The 13,980-nt window shown below is 42.7% G+C and overlaps 2 protein-coding genes across 4 annotated transcripts in view; one reads left to right on the top strand and one right to left on the bottom strand.

Moving 5' to 3' along the window:
- The window catches only part of RUNX2 (RUNX family transcription factor 2), a 151,327-nt gene that overhangs the window by 29,113 nt on the left and 108,234 nt on the right, over positions 1-13,980 (top strand). The gene's annotated exons all lie outside the window — the stretch shown is intronic.
- SUPT3H (SPT3 homolog, SAGA and STAGA complex component) overlaps positions 1-13,980 on the bottom strand; it is a 271,671-nt gene that overhangs the window by 256,023 nt on the left and 1,668 nt on the right. For both annotated transcript variants that reach the window (XM_048935370.1, XM_048935369.1), the window contains exon 2: positions 2,122-2,225. In XM_048935370.1, coding sequence (XP_048791327.1) covers positions 2,122-2,225 — 104 coding nt within the window. The remainder of the gene's footprint in view (positions 1-2,121; positions 2,226-13,980) is intronic.

Below are 13,980 nucleotides of genomic sequence, written 5' to 3'. Positions count from 1 at the left end.
TGGTTTAGTGGGAGCTATTGGGAATAGGTGAACGGTTGGACTGGATGAGCTTTTAGGTCTTTTCCAACCTTGGTGATTCTATGATTCTATGGGCCTGGGGCAGATTTGCCACTTTGCTCACATGGTCGTGTCCATAAGTGATCAGAACAAACATAAAAGGAGGTTCCACACGTAGCCTGAAGTGACCCAAAACACCTTTTAATTCCTAAGCAAACTCCTTCACAACTACAAAAGAAGCAAACACAAGGAGAGCACGTAGTTTAACACAGCAATAGTAAGATGTTAAGTTTCCCTTACAACAAAAAGACAAATGTAGTTTTTATGGAGGCAAATCTATGGAGTCTTGAGATACTTTAAACTTCTGCAGAGCCGAGGAAGACAACTGACAGAAAAAGAATATCTATATGTTTATAAATTTATATACAATAAATAATGCTTTAACATTCCCCTTGGCTGCTATTCAGCTCTAACACCATGGAAAGGAGAAGGATGAGAATGGGGCATTTAAGATAAAACCATCTAAAAATTTGAACTTGTGCATTGTAAGACATTAAAAAGCACATGCACACAAATGAACGTATGTTCAACTACTACTGACCTGAAGTACAAAGACCAAATGATGGCATCCTAAAGCCCATCAGCACATCCATAGTTTGAATCAAGATTTCCCTATTTTTAAAATGCAGCTACCCATCTGTAGGTCAGAAGATGGATGCTTTAACCATTTTAATTTAATACAGCTTATTGAAAGGAATTGAAAAATACGAAGCAGTGTAGTAAAAGGAAGCTTCCAAATATTGAGTGTTTTCAATGATCTTGCCAAAGCAAAGATCAGTAGCCCCAAATTAATTCCTTTTTAAGTCCTTCCTACTTTATCTCATCATCTCTTAGACAACATCCTGAACAGTCTTCCAGACCTAAAACCTCACCAGGATCTCTTGAAAACATGGATTTACATTTTGCTATTCTGAGACTAGCTTTCTTCATTTCATTTTCAACTTAATAGATGCGCATTTAAAATAATTTTAAAATACTTTTGCAAGATTTCATAAAGCAACACTCCCTTTTATGTGTTGCTGATCTCAGCAATTGGCAAGTGTGCATCCTTTCCCCCTCAATAAGTAACATTCATAATCATATATATTAAAGAATAAATGCACAAGTTAGACACAAGCCATCACAGCCTCATTTTCTACCTGCACCCTCAGAGGTTAGTGTATCTTTTAGCTCTGAGCTGAATAACTCTTTCAAGTGGCTGGGTAAATCAAGAATACAAATCCACATGGGACAAACTCATTGATTTTCCAAGCCCCCCATCCCAACAGCTCAGTGTCTTGGACATACATGAGAAGGGAAAAAAAGGGAGGTCGCATTCTTGACAAACATGTTGCTCTCCACCAAATGAAGTTTTGCAGGCAGCCCAGCATAACAGGTTACCAGCCAGGATAAAGTCTTGCACAGCCCGAATCCTTCTGATTATGGAAGTACCTCTGAGACACAGCCCACCTGTCCAGAGATCATCCACCAGCACAGTTTCAGAAGTGAACTGTAAAATCATGCAGTATCACAGCTTGGAAGTCTGATTATGTAGGTTCCCAAGAGTCCACTCAATATACAACAACAAATAACTTATGTTTGTGATGCTCGTCACAACTTTACTTTGTATCAGCAAAGCCCAGTTATTTACAATCACTTCGGGTCTTAATTCCATGCAAAATACATTGATGTCAGTCTAGTTTTCTGTATTAGCACTGAATACAAAACAATACAAAACATCTATTTAAATAAGCATATATGACAATAGGAACCAGCTTTCTTTGATGAAGGTCTGAGCAAGAGAGGTCTCTAATGACTTCCTAGAGTAACACTAATAATACATTAATTTAGTCAGCAGAAGTTTTCTCTCCGTTCAACAGAAGATGGGATTTTCATTTATCTTTGAATGTTCTCCAAATCAAAGTAACATCCATTCAAAAATAATCCAGAACCATCACCAAGGTCCAGCACTAATACTTGCTCTTCTTTCCCCTCATCCCCATCACCTTAAACACACATTCTAGGCAGCTAGCTAGAAGAAATACCCAAGCAGCAGATATTACCAGTAGTAGGCTGGTTACTTACATCATACTTTGCAACTCAGGTGTAAAGCTTGTTGATTTTCCCATCCCTCTTCCACTGCTTGAAGAAGCAGCCGTTGACATCGGGCTAGCCACGGTGCTGCTCATCTGAGTGAACAAAGAAATAGCACTAATTACAAATACATTTTATTTTAGAGAACATATAAAAGAATGGTAACAACTGCATCCCTCACACAACTCTACATGCTGTAGAAATTTCAAGCCTGCCTCTGCATACAGAGCATCATAACGCCTTTCAGTCAACACTCAAAGAAAACTATTCAGAACGCCAAGTGAAAAAGCCCATTTTACTAATTGAACATGTGAGAGAAATTTGTAGCAACTGTAAAATAATTTCACCCTAGAGGCTGCTATGTATGTTGCACACTAGATATTCAACAGGGAAGAAAAGCTATGCAGGATGGACATGAGCATAAGGCTCTGTATGCAAAAAGAATCCTATCTGAGCCCACAGGAGAGAGATATTTACTGTAATTACTGTAAGCATTGAAAACGTGCTATTTTTCAACTCATCTTCTCAGGAACTCATTCAGAAGTGCCCTAAAAGCACCAAAGAAAAAGCATTACAATCAATTATTGTTATTCTGGAATATATTATATTCATACACACTGATGTCTTGCTACTTAACACATGCTCTTCTATTGCCATGGTATTGCAAGCACTGATAAATCATTCCCTGCCTGCCTCCACTGAGACCAACACAACAGCGAAACAGTATTAGAAACAAACAGAGAAAACTTAATGAGCACTGGGATCATAAATTCCTTTTAGAAACACATACCAGAATCAGAAAACCACTTAGGTTGGAGAAGACCTTCAAGAGCCCAAGCACATCGCTAAGCCCCCCAGCCACATGTCCTAAGTACCACCAGGTACTTAGGTGGATGGAGGATGCACCACCTCCCTGGGCAGCCTGTTCTGCTGCTTAGCCACCATCAGATACCCAATCTAAACTTCCCAGCTGCAACTGGAGGCCATTTGGATGCCCCATCCCTGCAGGCATTCAAGGCCAGGCTGGATGTGGCTCTGGGCAGCCTGGGCTGCTGGTTGATGACCTGCACACAGCAGGGGGTTGGAGCTGGATGGGCGTTGTGGGCCTTTGCAACCCAGGCCGTTCTGTCATTCTGTGATTTTCTCATACCCTATCACTTGTGATGAAAGGTAAGAGCATAGCAGGAGGGCAGCTGTCGAGCTGTAGAGTTATGTGGGCTCTCCTTCAAACTGAACCTCACTTCTGTCAGCCATTCCATCTCCGTCCTGTTTTCCAGTCCTATTCCAGTTTCAAAGAGAAATGCACATCATGATAAAGCCTACATGACTGAAGGCACCGTCTTTCTACAAAATGTTTTATAGCTTTGCTATACAAATTTCTTATTAAAAAAAAAAGTCCAAATCAAACCCAGTTCTCCTCTTATTCTATAGAGCAAATCTATCAGATGTACATTCTCCTTAATAAAATGCAAGTCAAATGCCTGTAAGTAATTCAATTTCTTAAAAACATCTTAAATTACTCCAAGTCTAAGAAATCCAAGTTTATTTATGGAAAATTCTACAAAAGTAGAATAGGGAGTTTCATTTTTCCCCTTCGATATTATTTTTAAACACAGAACTGCACCCATCATGCAAGCCTTCAGATAAACAGAGCACATTTCCATGGCATTTTCCCTCTTCTATCCAGCCTGCTGCCCACTAACATCAGCTCTCGTACTGCTCAGTCCTTGCACTGTCAGTAGTAGCAGTAGCATTGATGATGAAAAGCAGATGTTAACTTGCTCTGCTGTAAGACTTCTAAACAGATTTTAACTTTAAAGTGTAAAAAGATAAATTTATTTTCTAAAAAAATAACCTGAAAGTAAGTTACCATATTAAAAATGGCACTGCGTTGTAAAACACTGAAACCCATCACAAACAGGAGGCTTGGAGTGAAGAATGATGTAACACTGAATATGCATAAGATACTTCCAGAAAGTAATGACAGAGTTAGCATTTTGGAACACTAATGACACAATAGCTTGTGGAGGGACATCATCATGCAGTTAGAGATAGGCTCACGTTCTTTATGACTGCTTTCAAGTAGATTTGAACAGACTTCTATCTTCAAGCAGATTCTAATTTAGGTCCCCATCCTGCAAGCACTTATGCACATGTGTAACTTTAATCACATGTTTACTCCCACTGAAGCCTGATTTTAATCACAAGTCCTTACACACCAGGCTTAAGTGTTGGCAGGATCCGGCCATAATCAGCAGTTACCAAAGAGTCACAGAAACTAAACAATCAAATTAGTGACATACAAAGGTAAAAGGTTTTACATGCATCTATTATGTGAAGGACACCAACAGAGGGTTTCTAGGAAAGCAGTATACTCTCACATAAGGGACTAAGGAGGAAGCTGCAGTGATACCCATGTAGCAGAAGCAGAAGCTTATCCGTATTTTACATCTTGTTATTTGACTGAGACAAACTGCGTTTGCTTTAGTATCTATATATTTATATTCCACACCACACTATCAGCATTGCTCAGTAAAAGTTAATACAGACCATCACAAAATCACCAAGCTTGGAGAAGACCTCCAAGATCATCCAGTTCAGCCACCCACCATCAAGAGTTCCCAAATCCTATAGGGCTACACATTATCTTCAAGCATTACTGACAACCGTGGAAACTCTCACTCAGAAATATTAGACAGCAAAACTATTCTGCCTGACAGCCTTCCATAAAGCAGCCATTTTACAGAGGATTTCATCTGCATTCCCATTCACTGCAATCCCCAATGCACCCATTAATTTCTTTGGATCACAGAATCCCAGCATGGCCTGGGTTGCAAAGGCCCACAGCGCTCCTCCAGTCCCAACCCCTGCTGTGTGCAGGTCGCCAACCAGCAGCCCAGGCTGCCCAGAGCCACATCCAGCCTGGCCTTGAATGCCTGCAGGGATGGGGCATCCACAGCCTCCTTGGGCTGATCTACACCTCATCTACACATAATGTCCAGGCTTCAGACCTGTAAACACCTGCAGAATGCTGGCCATATTGTTTCTTGGGGGTTTTGTTTTGTTCATTTGGCAGACAGTATCCCATGACACAAACAGTAAGATCAAAAATATACATCATTCTCATGCAATTAGTCATTCTGGTCTTTACCAATGAGCTCTCATGTTGGGGGAAGGTAAGTCTAATGACATTCAATATGCAAGCACTGGAACAGGCTGCCCAAGGAGGCTGTGGATGGTGTATAGTCTGGTCTGGTCATTTAGGAGGCATTCTTACCTCCCCCACATCATGGGACAGTTCTGCCATTGCTGGGTCAGTAGAAAAGCTGTGATTTACAACTGTCCTAGTTTAGATTAAAGGTTCCTGTCCTCCAAATGGATGAGAACTGTCTCATTCAAAAACCTCAGGGCTGTACATCTGTGCAAGTATCGGTTAAGGAGCTGAAAGCTTACCAGCTACTGCTTCACCAAAAACTCTGCTCTTCCCACTGCAACCAAATGATTTAACTTTCAAATCAAGCAGGTGTACAGCATTTTCTTGACATAAAAAACCAACAGCTTGTCAGGCTTTGTCAGACCCTTCACAATAATTACTTCCACAGCCCACGTTTTGTTTGATGGTTTAGATAATTAACTTCTTTACACATCAAAGTCCCATCATCCGTATGTTCTATTTCCTTTCTTCCGGACATAAAAAAAAAAAAAAAGAAAGAAAATAATTCAAAAGCAGAAGCACTCTCAAATCAATTTTCTTCAATAAGTACAGCTAACATGGAACTGAAAAGCCTACTGTAATCTTCAGTGGGTCAATATACTGTATTTGTTTTAGCTCCAAACCAAAATGCAGCTGTTTGCCATATTCTATAAAACGAATTCAGATGTTCAGATTAGGGCACAGATTATTTCAACATGCCATATTTTAATCATGAACTCTAGCAAAGAGAAGATAGCTTCTGATGAGCGCTGACTGCAAGTAGCAATTAGGAGGTCCCATCCAGATACACCCTTTCAGCTTCCACAAGTTCTCTTCTCATAAGGAGAATCTTGCAATCACGTGTACAGTAATAACAACGTGTATAGTTCTTAGTACGAATAGAGATTTAGAAACATCGACTGTGAGTTAATATCTTTTATCTATAATCACAGAATGGCCTGGGTTGGAAAGGACCTCAAGGATCACGAAGCTCCAACCCCCCTGTGCCATGCAGGGCCACCAACCTCCCCATTTCACAGCAGCCCAGGCTGCCCAGGGCCCCATCCAACCTGGCCTTGAACACCTCCAGGGATGGACAGGGCATCACAGCCTCTCTGGGCAGCTGTTCCAGCACCTCACCACTCTTACAGCACACAACTTCCCTCTGACATCCAACCTCCAGCTGCCCTCCCTCAACTCCAAACCATTTCCCCTTGTCCTGCTGCCATCTCCCCTTTCCAAGAGCTGACTCCCCTCCTGTCTGCAGGCTCCCTTTAGGTACTGCAGGCTGCACTGAGGTCACCCCGCAGCTTCTCTTCTCCATGCTGAACAAGCCCAGCTCCCTCAGCCTGTCTTTGTAGTGGAGGTGCTGCAGCCCCCTGCTCATCTCTGTGGCTCCTCTGGACCCTCTCCAACAGCTCCCTGTCTTTCTTGTACTGGGGCCCCCAGACCTGGACGCAGTGCTGCAGATGGGGCCTCATGAGGGCAGAGCAGAGGGGGACAATCACCTCCCTGTCCCCAAAATAAAACATAAAATTAAACAGTCACAATAGAAAACAGTATTTGTTCTGTATAAAACAGCAGAAGACAAGAGTTCTTGGCTGAGGGAAGCTAATTCTAAGTTGTTTCTTAAACATAGGCCCAGCTCTCTCACTGAGCGAAAATACAAAGCAGACTTTTGCTTTATAGCCATCTCTTCTGTCCATGTCCATTCTGAAGCTCCCAAGCAATACAAGCTCACCATTACAATTCAGTCAATAAGCCAGATGTACAACCCATACAGATGTATTTTTTCAAGATCCAGTTGAGAGGTGTGTAGGAACTGAAGTTCAAGAACTTGAAGGGAAGAACTGAAATTTGAATTTAATGTACAGGCTGCACATACAGCCCACAGCTTACAATTATCACATTTCCAAGCTACTGATTTCTTAACTGTATTTGGAGCAAACAGAAGCAGTCTTAAAAATAACAACAATAACATATTTTCTGAATAAAAACCAACACTGTAAATACTTCCATCTCCTATTTTCAAAGACTCCTCAGATACTTGCATCAAGCACCACAGCCAAATTGTCACATAAGGATCTAAGGCCATGTCCACTCTCAACAGCCCACCAGTACAGCTCAATAACTCACCCAAGCACAAGCAGGGAGAGCAAACATTTCCAGTCCTGCAGTTTTCACTCTGCAAAGGCAACTGAGCATGTCAGCTGGTCAGTTTAAAACAGAAGTGTTTCTCGGAGGAGGGAGTTTGAATCAGAATGGCCTAGCAGAGCTCTGAGTAAAACTGATCTCAGTCAGTCAGTGGCCACATTTCTTCTCAGCATCTCTCAAGTGTTTGCAGAATCAACTCCCATAAGTAACTAATCTATCCTCGTAAATGTTCTTATGTCTTACTGTAATGGGAAGCACAGAATAAGTGAAAAACACAGAGATCTGAGACAAATTCTTCCACTAAATGCATTACTGTAGAATTTACAATGACTTAATTCATCAAGTAGGCAAGCAGTATGGTACCAGCTTTCTTTTCTTGTTCTTTATATATCTTGCATCTAACCTGAAATCATGCAAAAATGCAGAATGATATTTTCATCTGTAGAAACAAACAACAACAACAAAAAACAGGAACTATTTGACTACAGATCCTCCTGGACAACATGCTCGGTCACATAAAGAATGAGCATGTGATCCGAGACAGCCAGCACGGCTTCACCAAAGGAAGGTCATGCCTAACAAATCTTGTGGCCTTCTATGATGGAGTGACGGCATTGGTGGACGAAGGGAAGGCGACCGATGTCATTTACCTGGACCTGAGCAAGGCCTTTGACATGGTCCCCCACCACATCCTCATCTCCAAATTGGAGGGAAGTGGATTTGATGGGTGGACGACCCGATGGATAAGCAATTGGTTGAAAGGCCGCAGACAGAGGGTGGTGGTCAATGGCTCTATGTCCAGGTGGAGGCCGGTAACAAGTGGTGTCCCCCAAGGGTCTGTCTTGGGACCGGTGCTCTTTAACATCTTTATTAATGACATCGATGAGGGAATTGAGTGCACCCTCAGCAAGTTTGCTGACGACACCAAGCTGAGTGGTGCGGTTGATACGGTGGAAGGAAGGGATGCCATTCAGAGGGACCTCGACAGGCTGGAGGGCTGGGCTCGGGTGAACCTGATGAGGTTCAACACGGCAAAGTGCAGGGTTTTGCATTTGGGCCGGAAGAACCCCAGGCACCCATACAGGCTGGGAGGAGTGGTCCTTGAGAGCAGCTCGGCAGAGAAGGACCTGGGGGTCCTGATGGACGAGAGACTGAATATGAGCCAGCAGTGCGCTCTGGCAGCTCAAAAGGCAAATGGGATCCTGGGCTCCATCAGGAGAGGGGCGGCCAGCAGGGACAGGGAGGTGATTGTCCCTCTCTACACGGCTCTTGTGAGGCCCCATCTGGAGTACTGTGTCCAGGTGTGGAGCCCTCAGTACAAGAAAGACATAGAGATTTTGGAAAGGGTCCAGAGGAGGGCGACTAAGATGATCAAGGGGCTGGAGCACCTCCCCTATGAGGACAGGCTGAGGGAGTTGGGCTTGTTCAGCCTGGAGAAGAGAAGGCTGCGGGGTGACCTCATTGCAGCCTATCAATACCTGAAGGGAACCTACACCCAGGAGGGGATTAAACTCTTCAAAAGGGCTGACAACAGCAGGACTAGGGGAAATGGTTTTAAGTTGAAGGAGGGAAGATTTAGGTTAGATGTTAGGGGGAAGTTCTTTACTAGGAGAGTGGTTAGGCCCTGGAACGGGCTGCCCAGGGAGGTTGTGGATGCCCCGTCCTTGGACGTGTTTAAGGCCAGGTTGGACGGGGTCCTGGGCAACCTGATCTGAATATGTATGTTGGTGGCCCTGCTAGGCAGGGGGGTTGGAACTACATGATCCTTGGGGTCCCTTCCAACCCGGGTGATTCTGTGATTCTGTGATCTGTGAACTAAATGCCAAGATGACTATTAGTTAACACAAAATTAAAAGTAATGGCTTTCTTTTCACATCCCCTACTTCAGAGTAATTAGGTTAATCATAGAATCATAAAATCAGAATCATAGAATGCCCTGGGTTGCAAAGGCCCACAGCGCTCCTCCAGTCCCAACCCCTGCTGTGTGCAGGTCGCCAACCAGCAGCCCAGGCTGCCCAGAGCCACATCCAGCCTGGCCTTGAATGCCTGCAGGGATGGGGCATCCACAGCCTCCTTGTGCAACTAGTTAACCATCCTGTTACCACGATGCATCTTACTGCAGGCACAGGCTCGCCAGCACACAAAAGTATAAGAGAGTCTTCTAGGACTGGAGATGTACGATCTGAATTAACTACAGGAAAACAGATTTTTGTTGGTGCACTTCCTTAGGAAGAAAGAAAGCAACTGTAAACTCTGTTGAACGCGTGCAAGGCTGGGTTTCTAAATGTAGGAGCAAAATTTAAAAGAAAGACCACGTACATTGTACATACACTGTTGTACTGATCACCATTAGCATGGAATAACTAAACAAAGAAAAACTTCAAAGTTCTTCAGTTCTGCTGAGCTGCTCCAGCAGGCTGGAACCAGGAAGGTTCTAGAGCGAAAGGTCTCCAATGAGCACAACACACAAATGACCTAGACTTACCTTAAGCATCACCAAGCAGAATGCTTGCACCATTCACCCTAAGGAGAACACATTTCACCTGCAATTGCTGCTTCCTTTCATTACAGAAATCATAGAAACACCAAGGTTGGAAAAGACCTACAAGATCATCCAGTCCAACCATCCACCCATCACCAATAGTTCTCACTAAACCATGTCCATCATTACTTGATACACCAGATGCTTATGATAGTTTTACTTGACAGTGATTAACAGAAGTACTTGGATTAGATACCAGGATGAAAGTCTTTACTGAGAGGGTGGTGATGCACTGGCACAGGTTGCCCAGTGAGGCTATGGATGCCCCTACCTGGAAGCACTCAAGGCCAGGCTGGATGGAGCTGTGAGCAGCCTGGGCCATGGGAGGTGTCCCTGCCTACAGCAGGAGGTTGGAACTGGGTGATCATAAAGGTCCCTTTCAACCCAAACCATTCTGTGATTCAGCTCATAGCTGTTAATGCAGAGCCCAACTTCTGGCACCCAGAAAAAAAACAAACTGTTTTTGACCATGACATTCCTCATCAGAATTAAACAAGCTTGGAAAACCCACCAGCATAATAAGAACACATCCAAACCCCATTTTTATCCCTTACCTTTAGAAGGCCACTCAGTCATTTGCTCTGATTTAGAAATTAAAGAAGAAGCATAATAATAATTCAGACATACACCCCTGGCTGTGTTTCAAACCGTGTGGATGTGGTGCTCAGGGCCATGATTTAGCGGAGGGCTGGTAGAGTTGGGGTGGGATGGTTGGGCTGCGGTTGGACTCCATCATCTTTAAGGGCTTTTCCAACCTGAGTGATTCTATGATAGCATGTATAACATATATAGTATAATACAGCATACATACAGGATGCAGAGTAAAACAGATTTTCAAGCACATGGAGGTACAGGTTTTGCTCCAGTGATTAAAATGCATCTTTCTGATGCTGTCTTTACAACTGTGGTGTTCCGTACAAATGGACAGGAAGTAATTCTAGATGTCCATTCCCACACCTGGTAAGAAATTACCTTTGTACACAATTACTGAAGACCTTAAAGGAAAGCCATGAAGAAGCATAACTCTCACTGACTTAGCAGGGAAAGAAAAGTCACTGACCAGCTACACATCAAAGCACAACCTCCTGATCCAGTTATGCATAATAACGACTGCATTTGACATGAAATGGCTCAGAATGGTCTCATATTTTAAGCTATTATTTGTCCATCCATGAGTCAGACACGACAGTTATTCAAGCCCCTTCAGAAATATAGCACAGAATGGTCTGGACTGCTAAAGGAATATTAATACACAGATGTAACTATTTGATTTGCGACTGAGAAATACACAGCATAATCTCACATCACAGTTATGTCTCCACATCTGGAGATGTTTACAGATACTTCTGAGTTTCTAACTGAAGTCTAATCAGAGCTCTGTCCTTCCTCACAAGTGATTCTTCACCAAGAGAACATGGAAAACTATCCCAGCAGATACACTCACCTCCCTCTGAACACAACGTGCAGCACTTTCTGCTGGATTCCATGCCACTTCTGGCAGCAAACTGCACTGCACATTAACACCAATGACTTTCTTTCTCTCTAAAGACACCTAAACAGAACAGCACAAAGGCTGAGCGTCTTGGAATCAACAGAAAAGTTTCCACAGCTTCCAGAATTCAGCTCTTGTAACTTTGACTGCACTAGCAATAAGTTTGTGGGTTTTGTCTCCCTCCATAATGCATTATTTCAGCTGCATTCTGACTATTCTGTAACTAATTTTTAATAATTGTATAGATGTTCAGTGTGGTGACCATAACCTTCCCACAGTGAGCACTGATAGCTTGCAGGGAAGCAAATACAGCGTGCTTGTATGTCTTCTGATAGAAACTGGCTTTGAATCTTTGGAAGCTGCAGACAGGATTCTAGCAGACCCCAACCTGTCACCTTGATTTTCTTGAAGGGTAAGATGCTCATGGATGAATAGACAGAGCCCAAGCTAATTCTACCAGCATGCTTTGCTGCTCATCTGCCTACAAGAAAATCCATCAATATCAAGGCTCACATCTACTTTCAGTTCCATCTAGAGAACCCCAATTCTAAGGTTCTGCTAACGCTGTTCTATCCTCTACAAAGCAAAAACAACTTTATTCTTACCAACAGCATTAGTTATGCTTTCCTCTGTATAATGACATTGATCCTCCTCCTTCCCCATCACCCTGAGCTGTCTTTTGTCCACTGGCTGGAGCACAATCATAAACATTTATAAACAATCCATAAACAACTATCAACATTCCTAGTACAGTTCCAAACCTGACCTTAATTGAACACTCTGGCATATCAGCTCTTCATACTTTGCCACCACCACTTTCCTCAAGTATATCAAAAATCCCCAGTGAAGAATCAAATATACAGCTCAGATTTTTTTCCGTTTCTTTTTTACTGTTGAACTGTTCCTCTCCTTTCTGAGATCACTGCCTGCCATCAGAATTTCAGTGCTCTTAAGCAGGAAATGTTATCTTCCACCGTTACTTATCCGCACACCTAGTACGAACAAAACTGCAATGAGAACAGCATGGCTTTAATGTCAGCCACAACCATTCATACAAACTAAAACCTGACTGTTAAACACAGCTCCCAAGTGCCACACCTAACAGTTTTAATAAGGAGATGTAGTAGACAGAACATTCAGGATGCCGGTGCCTTGCAGAGATATCACAATCACAGATGAGTTCTGAGAGATTTCCATTGAAATGTATTCTTATTATTATTCTTTACTTTTTTTTTAAAGAAAAACATTTTTCCTCATTATTAAGCAAATCATTTTCCAGTGTGCTTAACATTGGCTATCTCTACTGACACTTCTGATTCACCTGAGAGATGTTCCTCTGAGTTAGGCCAAGGCAGAGGTGCCTCAGCTCACCCCTTCCATACAAGCCCTCGGCCTCTTTTTACCATTACTGTTATTGATGTATGGCAGAATGGCAGCTGTAGGAACTAGAAACTTTACAGCTGATTCTGTGAAACTGATTGTAATCAAACACAACACTCTAAACATAAGTGAAATACAGGAGTAGTGAAAAGCCAAAGATTATTTATGAATAGAAATGTATACTGCATTAGCTTGCAGATGAACACTTGACAATATTACTTCAAATTAATGATGATTACGTGCAGCACCATGAATGACAGGTCTAATCAATACCATTCCTAATCGATAGCTTTGGCCTGCAGTTTTCTGACCAGCTCCTGGTAAGCTCTAATTGAGTCACTGCTGCCAAGCTCCATGAGAACATAGGCCTAACTAGTTTCCTTTTCTTTACACACTCTGCATATTTACACATTTGGATGTTACACAATTGCAACAAGAGCATCAACTCAGTTAGTTTCTACAGGATAATCACTTGCTCAGATTTGGCCTAATGCCTTAAAACACTCTTGTAATAAAGACCCAGAAATACACAGCTTGCCTGGGCCCATGCTCGAGGAAACCACAGCACAACAGCAACATCAACACAATGCTCGGTATCACTTCACACTATTGCATAAGCAATTCCTAAAGTACTGGTAGCTTGCTAAATAATAGCTTGACTATTGTGATAAGTTACAAATTGACTAATCCCATTTCAAACAGCTCCATTCTGTGCTATCCAAAATTAAGTCCTCCACAGGTTGGTAACACTCAGTTGGTTATGACACAAGTTTGCAAAACAGTCTAAGGGCTACTGAATTCTGTTAAACCTCAGGCAATGTTTCCAAACTCATATACTCAAAACTTGTGAGTAAAGAGCCAGTAAAGCTCCTCATTTACTTCTCAGAGGCACGGCCTTGGAGTTGTCCCTTCTGCCTTTGCACATGTCCCAGCTGGATGTCAAGCTGCTCTCCAGAATCATCACAGCTACAAATTCTTTTACCTCAGGAAAGCTTTGTATATCCACAAGACTCAGATGTGGGACTTTCAGAAAGCCATGAACGCTGCTGCACTTGAAAACACTGCTTGCAGCACCAGCTTTCACGTCTA

The sequence above is a fragment of the Lagopus muta genome, chromosome 2 (genome assembly GCF_023343835.1).
Source record: "Lagopus muta isolate bLagMut1 chromosome 2, bLagMut1 primary, whole genome shotgun sequence".
NCBI lineage: Eukaryota > Metazoa > Chordata > Aves > Galliformes > Phasianidae > Lagopus > Lagopus muta.
This window is presented reverse-complemented; position numbering and strand designations above follow the sequence as displayed.